Genomic DNA, 23,688 nt, shown 5'->3' with positions numbered 1-23,688 from the left:
TGCGGTTGGCCATCCAGTGAAGAAGGATGGCTACTGATAATGGCAATCACACAAAATTGTTCAATGCTTCTTCTGCCTCAATCATCAGTAAAAAGACAAGCTGTAGAGCAGATCATTATCATAATTAATACTTATGATTAAAGGGCAAAACTTCAGTGTTGAATACAGAAGAAAAGCTGTAGAATTGTCAAATGAATTAAATAGCCAGATAGGCTGGTCTGATGAACTCTACCTTTGAGTACTAGTGACAAAAACTCAACAGTTTTCTTTGTGAACTTCTGAAAAATAGGTAAAGTACCTGAAGGCCCATTAAAATCAGCCTTCAGAAAAAGAATAAAAGGCAAAGACATGAAATTATAAATCCATTTGTGAAACTCCTGTTCCTGGAAGAAATATTGGAAAAAGTTTAAAGTGTTTACTTGCAAGAACATATAAACAAAAACCAATTCATTAAAAAATGGGCCTTATGTAAGCAAATTTATTCCCCTCTACATTAAATTTGCACATTTTGTGGATAAGAAAACCCAGCAGCAAAAGTCATGCTCCTTTTGTTCACTAATGCTATTTTTTGTGAAATCCCAGTAATCGGTTTACATAGAAACTATAAGAGCATATTATCAAATGAGTAAAATTTTATGGAAAGCCATATTCATGCATTAGTTATCAGTGGTTTTGCTACCAGACTGGATGAATGAATTGCAGAGGTTCTGAAAGAAATCTGCCCATTCAATTCCACTAATTTTTTTTCAACAGCCTAGATGGTGGGTAGCAAAGTAAGCTCACTGGTGGCAACACAAAAAGGTACATTGAAGAACAGAATTAGAAGTCTTCATGAATTTCAACCAACTAAAGATAGAGTCTGATATAACCAATATATTACGATCAGAAGAGAAGATACGATACAGAAAATCACAAGTAGGAAAAAACACCAGAATTTTGTTTTAAAATAAATAGTTTGCTGACATATATAAAAAAAGAAAATAGACAGTTAGAAGTTTTACTGGAGTAAAGCTGCTTTTGGAGTGCTTTGCATTGTGCAGTGAGGTGCATTTAAGAAAATTTTGAGACTCCATATGAGCATGTTAGGAATGAAAACCAGCTCTAAAGCATGCCCTTGTAGGATGAACAAAATAAATGAGCCTATAAAGCCTAAATAAGGAAAATTTGAATAGAAATGCGATGGCAATCATAAAATAAGAAAGTACTCTCACAAAATCCATCCGATTGCTGTGTTCATAGTAGACAGGGTGAAAAGTAATGCATTTAAACTGCAGTGAAATATTAGACAATAAGGAAATCCTTGTAGTGGTTAGTAAAACATCACACTGGGAAGATTCCACAAGAAAAGAAGGAATTATTGGATTTCTTTAACAAGATACATAGGCGAGAAAGCAGCATAGTATATTTTATGTTTTTTGCGGGGATAAGAATGAAACAGTTTATAGTTAGTATTTTATTCTAGTGTTGTGATTATATAATTTACAGGGTATAAATTCTGTTTATAACACTGAAGGATGTCCAAAGACTTATGTTTGTGTAATGAGTTGGATTGTCTGGAAACTTGCTTTGTCTTATGGTAAACGTCTTAAGTTACTCGGTGTGCGATAACTGATTTTGAAACCTAGGGTTCCTGTCCAAATCTGTGTCTCTATTTCTCCATCAAAACACGTTTCTACATTAGTGGTATAAAAGAGAAGTGAGCCCAGACTTGCAGCAGACAAGAGAAGTAGGATAAAAGTGCTAACACTAGCAGGAAGAGAAAATCACATTCTTCCTGCACAACACATGGTTGAAATTACAGAGTGACAGGTACTAAGGCCTACCCTTCCAAAGAAAGCAGTTGGCACATTCAATCTGAGTTCACCTCTCAAATCTTTCTTATGAAAAACCATAATGAAGCAAATGAGGCATTTTATACTTCCACGAATCTCCTTTTCTGTAGGCAAATGTGAAAAGTCCTTAGTCTACTATTTCAACATTGACTTTTAAACAGATACTTCATTTCCACTCTCACTTCTTTTCATACATCTCCTTTCCACAGGGGACCAAGCCTATGCACCAAATGGAATCTTGTGATAACTTTTGTTTAGCTAAACAGTACACTTTTCAATGCACTGCAGGTCACTTCTGGTCACTTGTAGTTTGCAGATACAAGCACAGAAAAAAACATGCAGATTATAGCTACTGAGCTGTTGCTGAGCTGTATGTGGGGAAACAACAAAAGCAATTTGAAAAGGACTGCTGAAGACCTCAGCATATGAGCACTCTTGTGGTGCTGTGAGAAAAAAATCTCAGACGTATTTAAATAAAACAAAGAGTGAACATTGATGTGTAAAATACCTCTGTATAAAACATTGATTACAATGTTCCATATTTAAAAATAAGTGGGAAGGATGCAAGAAAAGCTACACAATTTATTCAACGACTGAAGAAAGCATGCTGTTGGCAAAGGCTTAAAGAGCTCCATCTGTTTCATTTAGAAGAAACAAAACCAAAAAGTGACTTGATTGCAGTGTGCAAGTATCTTTACAAATAGAAAATACTTGAGTAGCAAGAGTTTTTTCATTTTTTGTAGAAAAGGTAATGAGATGCAATAGATCAAAGTTTAAGACAAAAATTAAAAAAAAATATTTAATATAAACTTCTAAATCTGATGGTGATTACTACTAGAAAAAATGCCAGTGAAATTCTGGCTTCTTTTCATTCATTCAAATCAGGATTGAATGCTTTTGGACTCATTGTGTGCTTTAATCAAAACTGGAGTAATTAGGTTCAGTACAAGGTGGTTAATGGCCAACATTAACTTCCTTCTGGTACACAGACCGAATATAGAGCATACAACCAGCAATCTATGGATTTTTAGAAGACTTTCAGAACATATAAATACATCCTGTAGCCCTTTCTGTGGCTTTCCTGGGAAAACATCACAGCAATTTAGTGAGACGGGTATATTTCTGTGATAGTAATAGCCCACCCTGAGGCACCTGGGCTCTGTAGCATCACTGTCATCATGTGAAATGTGTATGTCCTGTAACTGGAGGTTTTGGAAGTTACTAGGAAAACTAGGTGCAAGGTGTTACTCTATTGTTACCAGAACAAATAGCCAATTCTATTCAATTTCTTGCCTGGCTACTAATGTGCTAAGGGGAAAAAAAATATTTTTATGATAGTTGTGTAAACAGCTTTAAAAATCAGCATTCTGCATTTAACACATTCTCCCTCCTGCCTCAAGGCTCCTCAGTAGTCTCTGGTCAATTCACTACTTAAGCGAAGAGAGTCAAGTTGTGGTGTAATGTTCCCACTATCACCACTGCATCTCTGAGGCCCAGTTCACATGGCCCTGGCATGGCTAGCTACTGGCCAGGTATCAAGCTAGCAGCAAGGGCCTCAGGACTTGTCTAGAGGCCAGGTTTTTGTTAGATTCATAGAATCATGAATCATGTGGTTTGTTTTGGAAATGACCATACAGATCCCCTAGTGCCAACCCCCTGTCATGGGCAGGGACACTTTCCATGAGACCAAGTTGCATAATGCCCCATCCAAACTCATCCTGAACACTGCTAAAGATGGGGTATCAATAGAAAATAAATTTTAAAAAATCATGACAAAGAAGAAAGCCAAAGAGAAAAGAACAAAAAATAGTCAACAAGATGGCACCAAATAAGATTGCTATTTAATGTGGTCATACTAAAACTGACAATGTGACACTGTTTATAGTATGGCTCTATCAAAGCAAAGGATGACAAAAAACAATTGTTTCATTGTCTAAAACAGCAACCCAGTATACATTGGTAATTATAATTTAGTATCAAAAACTCCAGTATTATGCTAGGTCGTATTGCAGAGGCAAGTGTTGAACAACAGGCCTTTTCCAAAATCAATGATTTGGTGGATTTTTTTCAGAAGAGGAACTATATACAAGGAAAAACTAAGCACACCCTAAATATAACCATTCTTATATAAGATGTCACGTCTGTTTCCCAAATTCATTAACAAAATGTCTGTAAGAGATGAAAAATGTGCACTGGGGATGTTGCTTGGAGGTTGATTTTTTATGTCAGGGTTCATTCACTGATTGCTCAGGTCATTACAGAATATAATTCCTAAGAGGATTCTTGAGGCAGTTGTAACAAAAATTTTGATTGAAATTGTGTCTTGATAGCTATATGTTATTTTTCAGGTGCACTCAGATGTAAAAAGTAAAAGTGGTCCTCACTTTGCTGGCATATTACTGTCCATTGTATGGTGTCATCAATGACATTAACATAGGAAAAATATGTTAAGGAAAAATTAGGTTAATTTTCCACAGTAATTCAGGAAGACTAAAAATTTCAGCCACATCTTCCAGTGTCTTCTCTGTATGAGCTTTTATAGACATGATTTTTTTTTAATTTTTTATTTGATAAGAGCATCCTAGCAACTGACAAGTCTTAAAATTGAAAATCAAGCTTATTAATATAAAATTATTATTTTCCAATTTATCTGAAAGTAATTAAGTACATAGTCCTGCCCAGAAAGATATTAATGGATGTTCTACATACATTATGTTATGCATGACAGTTGCAATCACCACCAAACAACCCTACCATTATACCTGAAATAATGGGGATAAACTGGAATACAAAAAGAATCTCATAATAATCTTCCTTCAGAAGAGCAAAGATAAAGTAAATTCCATACAAGCTAATTAAAGTTTTGATTGAAGATTTAACTTATCTTTTGTCAGGTGGTTCCAAATATTATTATTCACTCCTTAATTTAAACCAATCATGCTTAGTATTTGCAGATGGAATACTATTGGAGGAATGTGCCATTTGATTTCTCACATAAAAAAACCCAAGCAACTTTGCTTATATTTAAATTGCCAGGAAAAAAACAATTGATTTGCTTTTCTTTCATGCAATTCATTAACTTTTATGTAGTATTTTATCAAAAATTTTATGTAATGAAATTTGCAGCATGATGAAACTTAAACAGATTTTTCTGCACTGTACTGATTTTTTTTCCAAATGTCCTAACCTGAATTCCTTCCAAGCAAAGCAGGTACACTTACACATGTCATGACAATAAATATTCTCTAATGACTCAGAAGTACATAGTGAATACATTTCCATGTCTGCATAAATTTTGTTTATTTTCCAGCATGTTAAGTTTGCACATCCCACTGTGGGAAGCCTGCCCTCAGCAGCCTGCCATTTACAGTGTTTGTGGCAACCAGCAGCCCATCTGCGCTGCTCCAGCTGAGCAGGGGGAAGGAAGTCAGCCCTTCACTCCTCCATGGCCTGCTATGAGCCAGAGCTCTGCTGGCCTGGAGCCTGGGGAACCATCCCTCTCTAGTTGTCAGCTTCCAGGTTTTGTTTTGGTTTGAAAAATCTCAGTGCTTTGATTAGCGCTCAGACAGAGGAATGTTGTTTAAATGAACCCGGTCATTAGGGGACATCACAGAAAAGACCTGGCTTTTGAGCTGCTTCTGTGATGGCCATAAAGGCTGATTGATGTGGAACAATTATCTGATGCATGAGATGCAAGCAAGACTGAATTTCTATAGCTGATTCTGAGGATGACTGAGCATCCATAGATCACAGGATCAGTTAGGCTGGAATAGATCTCCAAGATCATTGAGTCTAGCCTTTGACCAATCGCCATCATGCCAACTTAAACCATAACACTAAGGGTCATGTCCAGTCATTTCTTGAATATCTCCATTCTTCTTGACTCCACCACTTCTCTGTCAGCCCATTCCAATGCTTGACAATCCTTTCCATTAAGAAATTCTTCCCAATGTCCAACCTGAACCTCCCCTGTTGCATCTGTGTCCTCTTGTCTGTCACCAGCTGTCTGGGAGAACAGGCCAACCCCCACCCTTCCTTTTGGGTAGAGGTAGATCTCTCAGGCGAGTTTTTTCCTCTGAATTGTTTGGGAAAGTACTTTTCATAATTAATAAGAAAAGAGAACATAGTGACTCGATAATTTTGTACTGTGCAGTTGTTCTGATAGTAACTGAAAGCATCTATGTCAAGCAAAATGTGTCTGAAATAGACCAGCTTTTGCAGAATAACTGAAAACAAAATTTAGAATGACACAGGAGAAGAATACACAGGAATGATTTTTGAAAGCCCAGAGAAAGATATTATCTTATGTCTTGTGATGGCTTGAGCTGAACTGCAAGACCTTGCTCATTTTTGTATAGTTTTGGTTTTCAAATTTTCGGTGTTGCAGTGTCCACTTGCTTAGCCACAATATCTACTACAGGATTCCTAAAGCCCAATAGTATGAGTCATGACAGAAGAAACTATATAGACTTGATCTTCAGAAAGCAGATTAGAAGGCTTGCATATTTATTTAGTCTCTTGTGTAAATATAAGTCAATGTGTGACTGATGGTAGATTCTGACTGTTGATTCATACTGTCATGTTATAATGGTAAACATTAATGAGACATGGGCAAAACTTAGAGGAAGGATCATTTTACACATAGAGGATTCATAAGGACCTTGATATAAGTGAGGAAGTCAGATTAAGAATCTCATGCATATAAATTACAACTACAAAATTCAGTGCTAAATGATGAAGTAAAAATCACTTTGAAATCAAGTTTGTTTTCTACCCAGTATTCACTAGTGTAATCTTACTGTCATAGGGCTTATCCATATACATGAACAGCTTTGAAATCCTTTTAATAAATAAATAAATAAATAAATAAATAAATAAATAAATAAATAAATAAATAAATTCATCTCTTTCAACAATTAAAAAGGAAAAAGGTTTATGATGGAACAATATAATCCCATCTTTTATTAAAGATTAAAAACCCATGCTTTCTCATCCAAAACCACTGAATTACAGAGTTCTTTAGTTCCAATTACTTGTATTACCAGAGAAAATCCACTCAAATAATGAAAATGGTCAGTAATCGCATCTCGTAGAACTGCCTCTTCCTTCACTATCATTGATGAATTCAACACCCTCCCACTGATGCTTTAATTTGAAGTGTCTTGCTACCCAATGGACTAAAGGTGTTCCACTATTCAATATTAAAATTGCCTACTTCAGCTATCCAAAGTATGTGTTTGCATGTGTTGAACAAGTGGTTTGTATGTGTTGAACAAGATGTTTGTATATGTTGAACAAGATGTTTTCTAATTTTTGAGGCTGGCCAAGTTTAACAGACTTGGACTGCCTTTACCTATCTCAACTTCACATGTTCTCAAAACCCCTCTAATTGGCAAAATCAAATAAAACACTATGAGGGAAGGAAGTAGCAGTTTTGCTATCTGTCCATTTGTCCAGTAGCTCTTTATTACAGGATAATTACCGTAATCCTGTGTATGCAGATTACCATGGGAGGGCATTTGAGAGCCCTCAATCTTTTATTGTAGAGAAAGTATTTTCCTGGTCTCCATCAGGAGCTGCCCATCTTGGACAGAGTAAAGGAAATTCTATGCAGCAAGCTCCAAAGGCTGTCAGAATTCTGGTGCTCACCCTTTCAGCATCAAACAATTCAGCTGGCAGCAGAAGCTGCAAGAGGGCTCCCTGCTCTTCTCACGACCCTCTCAGATGATTTGGTTGTTCCTGTTCCTGAGAGAGTTGTTTCCACCATCCAGCCCTGCTCCCTGTTGCACATTTTCCCTGCCTTTCCCCATCTCTGTTCTCAGGGAAGGACAAAGATCCACCACCTGTGGAGCACCCCTTGCCTGGTTCAAGGGGAATTCATCCAAGGCCATCCATGGAGGCCCTCCTGTCCAATGCTGTCCTTCCATCACAGTTTTAGTTTCAAGGGATGTGATCCCACTCAGAATTGATGCCACTTCACACAGATAGTAAACAGGAAAAGAGGCAAACAGCCAGCCTAAGACAATTTTGTACCTGACCAGCTAACATGCTAAAGGTAAACTTTTTTCTGAAATTGTTTTTAATATAATAGGAAAACAAAAGTGTGCTTAAAAGAAAATAAAAGGTAAAAGTGATTCTTATACACTTAGTGGACTTTTTCAAATGTTACTTGCTTGTGCAAGTCTCATCAGAAGACTACAAGATGTGATTGGCAGGATGTCAGCAGGTCTGTTGATGAACTTTTAACATATGCCTTCATCAGAGCTAATTGCTATCAGTTAACTGCTCTGTTTATGATGTTTTTCTAAATTAATTATGCAATTTCTACATTGTTTAAATATTAAGTGGATAAAATTGTATATATATGCACACTATGTTTCCTTTAGCCCTTAAATAGCTTTTGAGTGTATCACTGTTACTACAGCAATATCTAAGCGTACCATTTATATAAATCTTAAAATACAGAAGAACATGGAAGACTCTTTTGCTGTTGTTTGCCTTTTGTATAAGACAGAAGCCCAAATATCCAGTATTTTACATGACAGACTCATTCTAGAGAGGCTGAAGCAGGTTTTGGAAGGCTTGGAGAGAGCAGACCCAATGAGATCCACAATGACAGACTGTGAATTAATTGTACAAAAAGCATGAGCACATGAGTGTAATCAGGAGGATCCTTGTCCCTACTCCTAATTCCAGTTAGTAGGCTGGTTTACTTTATTTCTTGTGGGAGATGTCCTGTCTCACAGAAAAAACAGCAATATGAAGTGAGATCAATAGCACATTCGTGATGGAAAGTCCCTCACATAGGAAATGCAGGAGAAAATTGAGCTTTTTTCATATTAGCCTATTATGCAGTCATGTGAACTTCTATGACTTCAATATAGGCCTCAAGGTATTCAATAAAATCTACTTATAACTCACTTGTAAGTTTTTCACTGTTGACAGATCCTGAATCCTGCTTGTCTTGGAATGAACAAGGATGTTACTGGCAAACTGTTTGCATCGGTATGATGCATATATATCCAGAATATAGGATAAAGAGTCCCCACTGAGGAATACATACTCTGTCCCAGGCTTCCTTAGTGACACTCACACATTAATTTATAGTTCTGGCTCTACAATGTGGACTCCATCATATCCCAAAATAGTGTTGCTGTATTTTCAAATGAACAGCTTTCCCCGCATTACCCAGTTTAAACTGACTGTTATCAACCTACTACAGAAAAGTCTGACATTTTCCATTTGGATTCTAGCAGTACAGGAGAAAGTTTTAAAAACTTCTTATTTTAAAATTTTTGCATTAAACTTCTTCTATCTATAGTAACAAATACTTTGTAATCACTTCTGTTACTTTCAAAATTGATGCAAAATAGACATAGTATGCGAACTCATGAAAGCAAAGCCAGTTACCAATGTAAAAAGGAGAATAATATGTTACAGGAAATATATCACATCTCGGTTTTGAAATGCTGAATAATATAAGAATATGTTTGCATGAAAATTCACAGAAGTTGGTGGCAATTGCATCCACTATTGCTTCCACAGATTTAAAATGTCTGTATGTTATCTTAGATTCCTTTTGTCCAGTCTTCCTACATTTAAGCATTGACGAAATATGAATGAAGAATCTCTAAACTGAATGTCATTGGTGTTATTACGGACCTGAAATGCTCTACAACTAACTTAATTTTGCCTCCTCATCCTTCACCGTTCTACTTACTTCTTTAACTTTTTATTTCTCCTTAATAGATCTCATTCATTTTTTTTCCTCTCCTCTCTACTGGTCCCCACTCATTTTGAGCTCCTTGGACAAACTTGTTTGGCTTTTTATTACAATATCCACTAACTGTATGACTTCTTAGACTGCCACTGCTTGTTTTCCTGTTACTACTTATAAATAATGCTGCTCCATTTGCCTCTCTGAAATCAGCAGCTGAAAGTCAGTGTTCAGTGCCTGACATTGTTTTTTTAGATGGCATATATTTGGAGACAGTTTTATTGATTTCCTGTTAGCTGCTTCTGGCAGAAAATAGAGCCTTGAAGACTCTCCATGATGCAAGAGCTATTTTCTCAAACCTGGTAGACATGCAAATAATTGTGCAACTTACAAGAATTTATCATAAGGATCTGATGGCACCTTTGTTGAAGAGAACAAAGTGTAATCTTTCTAAAATTGTGTTCTTGTTACAACTCAATCAAGTATGGCTGTGATAAAATCTGAGAAAAATAGCACCAGCTACCTGTTCACCTATGTTTCATAGATTAGGTAGTTTTAAGCAATTTTTTTCTTCTATGCAAAATACAATTTTTCTTTCCATACACACACTGCTTTCATTTTGTATCATATTAGGAGGGAAATTAAAACATTATCAATCACACTGAACCCTAAGTTAATTTTATTTTTATTAATGCTAAAACACTGAAAAAGGTGCAAATAAGTTCAGGAAAGAAAATTAATAGTTTAACTATTTAACTTCCTTTCCAAGTTAAAAGAAATCTTACCAGTGAATCCTGGAGGGCAAGCACAGCTGTAGTCTGCAACCAGGTCTAAACACGTTGAATTGCTTTTACAGAAACCATAAGTGCACTCATCAAAGTTGATTTCACAGTTCAGGCCTTCAAATCCTTGGAAATAAAACCAAAGAGCTATGCATTATTCAGCTATATCTGTGTCTTATTTTTCTAAAGCAATGTCTTTAGGTCCCTTGTTTTCAATTTACTCGTGTAAAAAATGATCTTGAGTTCTTGGATTCTCATTCTAAAAGTTTTGTCTCCACTGTCATTAATAGAAAAATGTTTTTTTTTTTTCCTGTCAAATATAGTTTAAAAGGAGTCAATAAATGAAAGCACAAATTTAGGATTCAGTATGTTCATTAACACTTAAGAACTTATGAATTATGTATCTGCTGATTTTGACAACATTACAGATGAAGTGAAGCTGGGATTTGGATATCTGCTGTCAAAATAAAAATCAACTCTTAAAATCTCTCTTAAAGTCAGTTCTCAAATAGTTGTTTTTCTATTTTTTTCTTTGTTTGTTTTACAGAACCCCAGAATTATGAAGCTTGCAAGAGGCTTTCCAGACCATCCAATCAAACTGACAGCCCAGCATCACCACAACTCCCCCTGAACCATCTCCCCAAGTGACACATCCAGACACCTCTCTCTCTTCCAGAGATGGTGACTTCACTACCTCCCTGGGAAATTATTCTAGTGTCTAACCACTCTTTCAGTGATTTTTTTCTTAGCTAATAATATCTAATCTGAACTTCCCCTGACACAGTTTAGGGCCATTTCCTCTTATTCTGTCACTAGAGACATGGCAGGAGAGACAGACCCCCACTCAATGAAACCTCCTGTCAGGCTGTTGTAGGGAGCAGTGAGGTTCCCCTGAGCCTCCTCTTCTCCAAACTCAACAACTCCAGTTTCTTCTATCATAATGACTTTTAGCAAACTCAGAGACCAACGTTTTTTTTTTTTTGTAGTTGAAATTGCTAGAAAATCTCGTCTCCAATATCTGACTTTTCATGCTCTTGTAAATGTATTCTAATTCATGGTCATGCTACAAAATGAGTGTCATTAGTGCTGTCACAGGCCGTGGCTGCAGGAAGACCATGACTAATGCTGAGCTATTGGTATCCTCAGTGCAAGCTATATTCCTATAATTTCTCAAACTGACCATGGAACCAATTTCCACTGATCCTGAAGTCATAAAACTTTAGAATTACCTTTAATTCATTAATAATGTATAAAATATCAGCTCTTATTTGCATTTAAAGTTTAATCAGGCCCATGTCTCACAGGTAACACGTAAGCCACAAAATTAGCAATGTGGATGGCAAGATTTATTTTTGTATAAGCTAGTCAGGCAGTTTAAACAGCAAAAATATCTTTTCCAAGGTTAATTTCCAGCTACCTTCCAATATCTGTTTTGGCTTCTAATTAAGCTAACTAATGACAGAGACTGTATTTATGAGAATTATTTGTAGCAATTTCATCTCTTTTGATGAGTTTCTGAAGTTATCACCACTGGAATGCCTGTACTAATGCATGCATACTTGAAATATTATCAGCTATGAAATCAGCTACCATGAGTCCATATTTAGAAAATAGTAGAATTTGAAGATTAAAATAAAAAAAAAATTAAACATATAATGTATCAGGCTATAATTTACCACTTTGGCTTCATTTTTAGCTAAAAATACATTTAAAAATATTTGTAAGGAACCCATTTGTGAAAGCATTTCAGAAAGAAACTATAATTTTAACTGCTTTAAAACATTTTAGCTTTCTTTGACTAATTTTTTACTGCAATTGCTATTTTTTTCATACAGTACTGATAACAAAGAGCAGAGTGCATTTTTAAAGAAACAGACCACATATTATCATATTATTTTTCATATTATTTTTCTCTGTTAAAATTTTGATAGGTTTTTTTAGTGATGGTCTATTAAAGTCATTGTGACCATTGTAGCTTGCCATGATCAGTGAGAAATATGCATATTATTAATGAAGGTAAAAATACTTTTTGTAAGGTTATGGATGATAATTTCCATGGAATTCATATACTGCTCATTTGTGTTTTCTCCACTGCTTCAAACTTTGCTAAAATCATTATGTTCTGTCTGAAAAAAGGTAGCATTTAGGAGTATAGCTGTCTCCATTCTTCATTTGTCTCCAATCTTAATGATCATGGTTGTTTTGGTAGACACATTGACTTGGTGGACAAAGATGCCAAGAAGACTTTGGAAAGGAATGAACAACTTTCATAGAAAGGAAGTTTTGATGATGACTTGATGCCTGTCAAGAAGATGTTTTGCAAACTGCAGGCAGTTTTGAATATTGTCAAAGATAATAAAAATAAATTATTTTGAGCAACTTACCTTCAGGACAAAAGCAATCATAGCTGTTGACATCATTCTGACAAACAGCACCATTCAAGCAGGGAGCTGAATCACACTCATTCATTTCTGTTTCACAGTACTGGCCTGAAAACCCTGCAAATGAAGTAAGATAAGCTTTGATTTTCTTTGTATGCTATAAGCATGAAACATGTATTTGAAATGGTGTTCTTTAACTAAAACCCAGAGATCTTACGATCCATATTCCACTGGATAAAGAAAATTTAGGTCAGAGTTTCAGTATTTTATTTACAAAGAGTTAAATTTTATTCATTTCTTACTCAATGTTACAAATACATCTTTATTGATGGAGTAAAGCAACAAATTAAGTAGGAAATGCTTCCAGAATGCAAGAAGACATTCATAGCTGTAAGAAAACAGCTTAGCAATTTTCAAGTGCTTTTCTTTTATTAAAGTAATTTTAGTATTTTTGTGATATAATCCCAGAATGTTTTGGGTTTGACTGACTTTAAAGATTAACTAGTTCCAAGCCCTCTGCCAGGGGCAGGGACACTTTCCACTAAACCAGGTCACTCAATATACTTTTTTTTAAATTTTGCCACATTAATATGAGAAAGAGTACATCATTTACATTCTATCCACTGTGATGTCCTTATTGATGTGGAAAGTAACAAAATACAGAGTACAAATATACTGAGGCATAGCAAAGATGTTCTGTGCAAGTCAGGCCTCAGAACATGTAAAATGCACAGCTCAGTTATGGCTCAGTTAAGGCTGTTGGGTTTTGTTTCTAAAAGACAGAAGGTGTACATCCTTAAAACAAAAATATGAAGACTAATAAACTTGCATAAGGAAAGAGTAGCTCAGTTTTTTTCATTTCTTACAGGTACTTTGAGACACTGTACAAGGCACAGATGCCGCAGCACCAGCAGTGAGGGCTGCAAGGGGGTCCTGTCAGGAGGAGAACACAAGGATAGAAATTGCTTAGTTGATCTACCAAACAAAATAATATTGAATTAGCTTTCATTGTAGAGAAACAGGGCAGAGATACCCACTTGCCCCTAAGTTATATGTGGTAGAAGAAGACAAGATGAATTGGTATTTTCATAAATAGCAACTGAAGGTGAAAGATTTAATCTGAAGTATAATGAAGAATTATTCTAAAGGGCATATAATGTGAATCGAGAACTATATATTTTAATTTGTTTTGATGATATTCAATAGCAAAGAAGATTTGGTGGGGGGAGGTTAGAAAATTACTGACACCAATGAAATGAGCTCATACTTTATACAGTTAAAATGTAAAATTCAGAAAAGAAGAAAATAAGTATATAAAGCTGGTTTGCATATGAGTGTATTAAAAAACTGCATGAAATATTCCTTCTGCCAGTGTTTCAGAGCATTATGACCTTAATGAAAACAAAAGTGGTTAGGTATGCTTACAACCTACTTTGATTTAGCTGTTACAGATTATTTTTTAAGTTTTAACAAGCTAGAATTATTTTCTAGAAGTTATGTTCTCTTGAAAATGTTAGCTTCTAACATCTGTAACTGAGAACTAGCTACCTAGAGGGAAATTAATTGAGATTGGAAATTAACTATCTGAAATCTGGCCTATTAAGTTTGTTGGGTTTTTTTTTATCATTATAAAGACAGAAAATTAACAAGTACAGAAGGATAGAGAACAGCACCCTCATCCTTAAAAATGGAAAAAAAAAAACTTTTTCAAGATGTTATTTTTTTTTTAACTTTTATGTCTATTCATAAATTATTTTTTGAAAACAATACCTGCTAGAAACCTTCTAAAAGGAGCTACTGGGAAGCATATTAGGTCATTTTAGAAATAAATACTTAGAATTTTTATAGGTCTTGCTGATAGTGTTAAAATGTTTTAGGAACCACTGCTGCCACTTCAGGATCAGAAAAATGCCCTTATTTAGATCCTACCATGTGAAAAAGTATGAAATCTGAGAAGTGACTCAAGAGCTCCGAGCTCTCAGCAGGTCTGGCAGCGATGTTGCAGGAACTCCCTGTGATGAGCTGTGACCAGGTCACCCTTTCTTGGGAGCAGTGGAAATATCCAGCAGCTGCACATGACATTCTGGGAATTTGCAGCAGGACTAACAGGCAAGGGGAAATATCACAGGGGCAAATGCAGAGCTGCAGGTAGTAGAATTTAATTTATAAAGTTTTTCATTTACTTAGTTTACTTCATTGCTGTTTTATAAACTTATGGATTGGAAAAGAAGAAATTAAAGGCATAACTAGAATCTGTTTTTAATAGAATTTGGTGCATACGGTGTGAATTATCTACTCTGAAAGAGCTGAAAGGAAAACACATAGAGAGAATTTTATTTCTTCTTGTCACATTTTTAACTGAATATGCCCTGCAGACAGAAAAAAATTTAAATTCAGTTTGTATCTTAAATTGTTTCTGCTGATGTAGAATTATTAAAATATAATAATATAATATAATATAATATAATATAATATAATATAATATAATATAATATAATATAATATAATATAATATAATATAATATAATATAATATAATATAATATAATTAATGTAATGTAATATAATATAATGTAATGTAATGTAATGTAATATACTTTGATGATATTTATTTATTGCTGATTCACATACCAACAAATGACAATTATTTCATAGACATTAAATAACTCACACAATGGGCTGAAAATAAGCTTCATTTGTATTATTTTTAAATCAAGAATGAGGTGAGGAATGCTTTTAGTTACATTATAATCCATGTATTCATACTTAATTACTTGTGATATAACAAAATTAGGTAAACAACAAAATAGAATAAATTAGTCAATTAAAATACAAATATTTATGCATTTTTGATATAATACAAGTTAATCAGTTCCATTCATTTGAAAATATGAAAATAAATTTCTATGTATGAGTGCTCCAAACCTTTGTGCTCTACCCTCTGATCTCATAAGATGACTTTGGCAGAGCCAATACAGTGCTCTATGAACCAGGATAAAAATTCCATTCCTTCACCCACCCAGCTCCTCTCTCCATCAGCCGATGATAAGGGATATCCTGAATAACCTGATATGCTCCTGAATAAATATTTCCATGCAGTCAAATGTAAAGGAGTGTGTCCCATATATAAATCCTTTCAGACAGCTGAGAAAACATTTATGGGACTCTTTCATGTAAAAATGTATTGATATTATTTGTGGTTCAATCTAGAACGCCCCTTAAAAATAATATAAAATTAGATGATATACATATACATGTATAGAATAGTACAGTACTGTACAGAATAGTACAGTATTTTTTTATCATATCTCATCAATCATAAGTAAGTTGAAGTTTATAATAAGTAATAGTGGTTTTATATTAGTACAAAAAGTAAGTAAACAGGTTATGTTCTCCAAAAATGTTTTGTTATTGCCTTCACTGAGAGGCAAATAGCTATCATCAGAGACTATAATAAACGATGCAGCTGTTGCGCAACTTTCTCTACACTGAAAATGCAAGGGTAAAACACATCTGAAAGATGAATTAGAAGTACTAAATTATCTTGTTTCAATTATTGCAGGGAAGGAGTTCATAACTCACAGTTTCTGGGGTCAGAACTGGAAAAACATATCACAATTATTTACTAAGGATATGATTTCATTATTTTTTTTTGTCAACACACACTTACACTGCAGTAAATATTTTCAACTCTCAAGCTGTATAGCTCTTTATTTGGACTTCCTTCTCAGGTGAGGATGAGATCTTTATTTCCACTGGCACCTGTCATAGTTTCCCTATCTAATATAAATGCTAGATAAAACATAAAAAGTCAAGAAAAATAATAAGATTTACTGCGAAGTAATTATGTGAAAGCAACATTGTTTGCAGGACTCTTTTACACATATGACGTTGTTTCAAAAATAGAGTAATTTTCATAGATTTGTTGATATTATCTTAAAATATGTATGCAGTTATCTGCCTCATAAACATATTTCGTATGTAAAAGTCTCAATGTTATTTTCTTTCCTGCAGCCTAATATTAAGGAATAAATCATATATAAGGAAAAATGTTTTCTGTGTATCATAAATAATTCTAGTAACTCTAGGTCAAATATAAAAAAAGCATTTGTTTCAATAAAAATATAAAATAAATATAGGTTTCTGATATTTGTTAGCTGAAAATTATAATTCCACATTCTCATTCTTAGCAGAACATCCTCAATGAAAGAAAAGGGAATCTGCATTATCAATATGTCAGAAAAGTGGGACCCATCCTCTCTGGATGCTTAAATCAACTAGATCTAATCCTTACTCATTACTGGCAGGAAATCTTTACTAATAAATTTTATTTTTAATGATACATGTGTTTGTAAAAATGAAACAACATATATCTAGCTTTTGTATGGCTCTATTAGCTTCTACTAAATTTTACCAATGCAAATGTGGTCTAGGATCATCTCGGGGTTTGAATGCAGGTACTCTACTTCAAAGTAATAATTTTACCTAGTGGTAAGACTCCTAAACATTTTTCAAGGATGAAAGCATGAAACTGAAAAATATTTTATGTTGCAGTCTTTAAAGTATCAACTCTTAAAATGTCAAGTTAAGCCAGTTACTAGAGTAGATTTTATGTGAATCTCTTGCACACAAGTTATGCATTGAAAGATTAGGTGCACTGGGAAACTGAACTGTCTATACCTCAGGTAATGATGTGTGAACTCTGCTTGTTGAGATCACATTTTTTTATGTCTTTGTTCCAAAGGAAGGTCATTACTTTATTAAAAACCTACTCTAAGGTTAAACAGCATCTCAGCCCCCAGAGCTGGTTGAATTTTAGGCAGACAAATGTCACAGTATTTCCTATTTGAAATGCATGTTGGCAAAACAAAAGGAAGGGTCTCATTAGAGAAAAGCTCTGCTTTTTCAAGAAGATGTAAGGAAGATTGTTTTACAGTGAGAACCTTCTGGAACATCCTCCCAAGGGACATGGTAGGTTCACCATCACTGGAGGTTTTTGGGACACAATTGAACAGGGTGCTAGAAACTCTTACCTAGGCTCCCTTTCTAATCAAAAGGGAACGTCTGAGGTCCCTTTCCAACTGGGTTGTTCTATAGGTCCGTAACAAAATCCAAACCCTATAAAACAGGCTGGTAGAATGGCCAGGGAAATAGAAAGCCTGCCACAGAACAGAGGAATCAGAAATTCTAGTTTGTCTGGTGTAGCAAAATGTAGGCTGAAAGGAGATACAAATGTTTCTGTTAACTTTGTCAATGAGAGAAATCACAAAAAAATATGAACAGCTAATGAAGGTAAAGAATAAGTGTCACAGGTAAAAAGGGACATTTCCACAAACAAATTTAAGTTACATAGTAGAAAACCTTATCAACAAAGAGATTCTACCAGTACACACATTCATTAGAGGTTGTTATAGAAGTACTCATCATTCCCATGAGCTTCTTAAATATGCATATATTTGCATTTAAAATTAATGAGTGGACATAAAATTCCTTGCACAACAATTTTCATAAAATAACATAACAGCTTTGTATTAAGAACACATATTAGTAGGCTGATTGTGATTTAAAAAATTTCTCAAAAAACAGAGATTACATTTATAATTGAACTATTACTGCATCCAATATTATTATTAATAAAGAAGTCTCCTCAACTCATATAATCCAGCAAAAAGCAGAGAAAGGAGTTATTACCATTTAATCTAAAATCTTAAATAATCCTCTAGGCAGAAGACACACCCAGTATTGTGGAATTTAACTGACATGTAGGAGAATGCGAGTACATGTATAGAAACAACATAATGTAAGCAAAAATAAATTTTTCAACTTCAGATTATAATGTGTTTACACAGAGAGGTATAGGAAATCACACTGGCAACATTAATTCTGGCTTTTCCACATATTGAAATCTTAATTACTCTTTTAATATGTTTTTTGGGTAGGTGCATTCAAGTATTAAGAAGGAAATAATAAAGTCATGCAAGAGATACAATATAGCAAACTGTTATGCTTTTATGAAATTCCACTGACCTAGATTAATCTAGCAGAGTTAAAGAACAAATCTCATCTACCAGATGTTTCAGTGTTCTAAATCTGCATATAGATGATTTGTTTTACATCTGGCCATTCAAGGTTAAGCCATTACTGTCTCCATGGGGTGAAGAAGAGAAGGGAGATATCCATAATTTAGTTATCTTGTCTTCTGTAAACCACCCTGCATCTATAATGGGGTTTCATCTAATATTTTTATTTTTTGAGCCTTCAGTTGTCTGAACCTAATATAAAAAAATCCAGAAAATTTCAGAATAAGGAGAGAACAGCCACATTAAAATTATCTTGTACAAGTGTCAGAATTATTTATATAGGAGATAAAGTTTTCTTGACAGCCAGTTGAACAAATTTCAATAGGAATTAAGAACAAACATATAGAAGACAGTACAGGTGTTCCATTATTTAAAAAACAAAACAAAACAAAATAAAACAACACACCTGTATGATTTCTCCTGGCAGAGAAAAATTAAGACAGACTTGCGGATGGAGATGCTAGTCACACAAAACATACAGTGGGTCTGAATAGAAAAACATGTCCTCTGACAGGATGATTTTATAATCAACTGTGCAAGCTGAGGCTTGCTGATTTTACTTTTGCTACAGCAGGAGATCTCCCAAGCTTTTCGTTCAATCTATTCTAATTTTCCAATGCCCCATGAAATATTTGTTTAAAGATGAAAAACATCAGAGTGGTTTCTTCCATTCCTACCAAAAAACTTTCCTCATTTTCCCCTTCTTTTTTTTTTCTTTTACAGTTAGTATCTGTCTTTTTTTGAGAGGATGTCATTAGGGCAGACAAATTTGCAAAGCCACTTCAAAACCAAGGGCAAAGGAACAGCATCTGGATACCTCCTACAGATAAAAAGCTGCCATGACAGGACTAAGAGCTCTATTCCAAGACTTATGCTAAACATACCTGTCACCACAGGAAGCACAGGGACAGCTATTGTTTCATTTATATCTCTAGGCCTGAGGAATCTCTGCTTACATTTGTGATTTTCAGGACTTACAGCTTGAGTGAAAAGAATAGCAAGATTTATAGCTTAAGTATAAGGAAAAAATTATTAATTTGTTGAAGCAGTTGTAAGAAAGTACAACATATATTTTACAGTCAAAATTTACTTTAGTGAAAATGCATTAGTGGCAATATAAAAGGATTTAAGGAGATGTTTTTACTTGACATTCTTTCATTTTGGTTTCTGCTTTTCTTTCTCATTGGGATTTCTTTTTTTTATTAGTAGAGGTGTCTTACTCTATTTTTCTAACAGATTTTAAACTGACATCAATATAAATATTCTTGATCAATTAATTTTAAAAGAAATGGAATGGAAACATGGTATTAGGAATAATAATAGTACATCTGGAATCTAATAACCAGATGAGCACTTTTTTTGTAAAAGAGGCTAAAATTCTCATGCAAGAAACTGTGACATTCTCATTGCCCAGCAGATGCACAACAGGATGTCATTTTTTCCCAGATAAGTATCTCAGGGGACATGGAGCTCTGTTAATTTCTTTTAAATAATTCAACAGTCCATTAATGAATTCACAGATCCTTAGATTCCTAAGTCTATTTAAATTTGCTGTCCTTATGAGCAAAATAATCAGGACAAAATTTTACACTACTAAAAATCCAAACAGAAGTTTACAAATAATCTGAAGATTAACCTTTAATCTAAACGATAAATAGATCATAGAATTTGGGATTGAACTAAAATGAATTTTAATTTTTGCCTCTTACTGGCAAATTCTGCATAAATTCTACAATGTAAAGAAATAATGGAAGCTCCGTAATTTTCCATAGTTTATAGAGACAAAGTTGCTGAGTATGAATCCCAGTGAAACTGGTTGGATTGACATCCCTGAAATTGGGTAATCATTCCTCAGAATAGAAATCCTTAGTGTGACTATCAGAGGGGGGAAAAAAAGCTTAAATCATAAATGCTAGCAGACAGTAGATAATTGGGGATTTGGGTGTGGGTAAACATCTCAAGCAAAAGTCTGCAACTTTTTATATTCACTCATTGTGTGGCCTTATTGTAAACTTTGATAATACCATGACCAAATAAAGATTGCAGGCTTTGAATCCAGTAAAGATGCCATGAGAGCATCTTCCATTTGATCATATGTTGAGACTGAGAGAACTGGGGAAGGGAGAGCAGTCCAAGGTTTCAGAGAGAGTTAATTGGTGCTACAACAGTAGCTCCTGCAAAGAAGATGTGGTGTTGAAGAGAAAAGGGGTGGTGAGAAAGAAGTTGAAGATCTTGACTGGAAGAAAGATCCTGGAAGTGTGGCAGGAGCCTGGAGATCAGAGAGATGTGTGAGGGGGGAAAAAGAAGCCAGGGTATGCATGGGGACTGTGCTGGGTAATGCTCAGGACTGATAACTTTGAGCAGCATCTCAGCATGAAGCAGCATGCCTGAGCTTCCCCCAAAATCAAACCAATGCAGACAAAGCACTGAAAGGGTGGGTATAAGCAGGATAACCAACTACAGTAAGAGCTCTTATCTGGATTGTTCTTAAGAAAACCCCATTTTCCACATCCATTGTGGACAGTCATTTGCATTGTTGCCCATGACCACGGCTGGATTGGCACCAAACAGGTTGTTTTAATAGGCTTCAAAAATTTGGCTATCCTTGACAGAGAATGTTGCTTTGCTTACAATGAAAAAGGGTCATACTAGATAATACACTTATCTTTAGCACTCTTAGATGTGTCATTAATATATCAAATATATTTTGCTAGCTAAGTACTCAAAGTTAGTCCAGCTCATTATCATGCCTTTCTGCTACAGAAAGATGCTGCTTTCTAGTTGCATGATTAAAATGGTAGTTTTATTAAATAAAAAAAATAAAGATTTGACCTTAGAGCCAAAGAATTTGAATCAGTGCAATTTTTTCTCTTACAGAAGCAGGATAATAAATTTCTCTTTCCTCTAGGATTTCAGTGAACTGGTGTCAAGTATGGTCAAGAAAAAAAGAGGGGAAAAAAAGCCATTGAAAAATGAATATCCAAAAATTTTAAAAAATTAAGTAAGTGTCCTCTGAGGGGAGTAGCTGAGCTGTATTTAAAATGAGAAATTAAATAATCATGAGTAAAAAAATTCATGTTTAGAGTATATTTAAAATGGCTTGAAAATCAGGGCAAGTAAAGCACAATAAAAAAAATTGCTTCAAAATTCAGTCATGGAGTTGTAGAATGTTGGTATTTGAGACAGCTAAACAAGCAAAGAAAATGTTTAATTGCTACGATCACTCGCTATTGAAAAATGTTTTCTCCTCCTATATAAATAAATGAGTAATCTGGTTTTACAGAGCCACTGAGTGTGGGCAATGAAGTCGTTATTTTTCACAGCACTCAAGATGTACTGTCACCATTTCCTGAAACAGAGGATTTTAACAGTGATGTGACAGTTTAATGCAAGACCATGGAGACCAACTGCTTTCGGTGCTGTTACAAGGTGAGATAACCATGACAAAATGATTTCTGTATGTGTCTATTGGGAGCCCATTATGAGTCTATCATTCTGGCACTGCAGTGTGAAATTATGATGAGGAAAAAAAAAGTCATTCAAATTTGTACTGCATGACAATGATGCTCCAGCACAAGTTAATGATATATAGCAACTGAAATTCAAGCCTTTTTTCACTCTACACTGAATAAAACTACTTAACTCCAAAGTTTTTATTTACATGTAGTGCAAGAGAACTGGATATAAAATAAATTATTAGAATTACTTTCAATTAATCTCTACTAAGTGTAAAAATTCTGGTTTTAGGCTGAACTTAGATGTTTCTTTGCAAATTTATCCACCACAGAAATTCACCTTGTACAGATAAAATACATAAACAGACCCACAAAACTAGAAATTAATTATTTCTGTCCCCATAATCTAAAAAAATAGAGTATATTCTCCTCATTTACTTAAATTTCCATTTGCTTTCTCCAATCCAATTATTCTTACACATTTCCAACTTGGAGTTCATTAAATAAAATAATTTTAAGCTTGGTCTTTCAAGTATACTAATATTTCTGTTTATGCATATATTTTCTAATATCTGATTATGTGGCCTTTGTCATCAGTGATTTTCTTTAAAGAACTATTAATTCCTTACTCAAAGACTATTTTCTTTTTTCTCATAAATGCCTGATGTTTAGTCAATATTATAGGTAGTTAATTTATTAATAGGCATGTTTTTCTAGGACTTTAAATTAGAAAATATGCTTCATGCTACTTCTAAATTGTGAATTTTCTTAATACTCCTCTGTCCTTTTCCATTTTTCTAGAGTTCATACTAAATTTCACCTCTTTGTATAATTCATATTTGGTCATTTTTTTTTTCTGCTGTCTTCTCTTTAGTGAAATACTAGCCTGAATGTCCTTATTTACAAAAATGAAGAAAATGGTAAGAAGTCTGTCTGTTCAAGATAAATTTACACAGCATGAAGACCTAATTTACCATTGTTTCATATCTCTTGTGCCAGGTGACAAAGTAACTTCCTGACATTGTCCACAAGGATTCTTGTTTCTGCAGTAGCGATGAGAATATGGCAGAAAGCAATGGTGTTTGAAAAGCCAATACTTCTGAGTTTTCTTAGCTAAGTAGTTAGAAATTTTTCATTTAAAAAATGAGCCTAATGCTAGTAAAAACATCAAACAAACATTGTCTAAAATAAAAGCACTTAAGTACAATGATATCCTGCAGGAATCCCAAACAATGTGATTTGTTCAGCCTTTGGAGGGACCTGCTTTGAAAGTTAAATTTAATTTCATTTTCCAATGCATGTTATATTTTATTATTGAAACTACCTAATGGGAAAGAATGACATAGTAAATTAAGAAGGAAAGCAAAATAAATAGCTCTCTGGTAGAATACCAGAGAGAAAAAGATGGCTTGAATGTTAATGTAGATTTGGGATGTGATGGA

General features: G+C 34.3%; 1 protein-coding gene across 1 annotated transcript in view; it reads right to left on the bottom strand.

Moving 5' to 3' along the window:
* Positions 1-23,688, bottom strand: part of EYS (eyes shut homolog) — a 700,592-nt gene that overhangs the window by 511,230 nt on the left and 165,674 nt on the right. Inside the window, exons 12-13 of the mRNA XM_063152992.1 lie at positions 12,716-12,829; positions 10,335-10,457 (exon numbers count right to left, since the gene is read on the bottom strand). Of these exons, the coding sequence (XP_063009062.1) occupies positions 10,335-10,457; positions 12,716-12,829 (237 nt within the window). The remainder of the gene's footprint in view (positions 1-10,334; positions 10,458-12,715; positions 12,830-23,688) is intronic.

Source organism: Melospiza melodia, chromosome 3 (genome assembly GCF_035770615.1).
Source record: "Melospiza melodia melodia isolate bMelMel2 chromosome 3, bMelMel2.pri, whole genome shotgun sequence".
NCBI lineage: Eukaryota > Metazoa > Chordata > Aves > Passeriformes > Passerellidae > Melospiza > Melospiza melodia.
The sequence above is the reverse complement of the archived record's forward strand: the minus strand, read 5'-3'. Positions and strand labels throughout refer to the sequence as shown.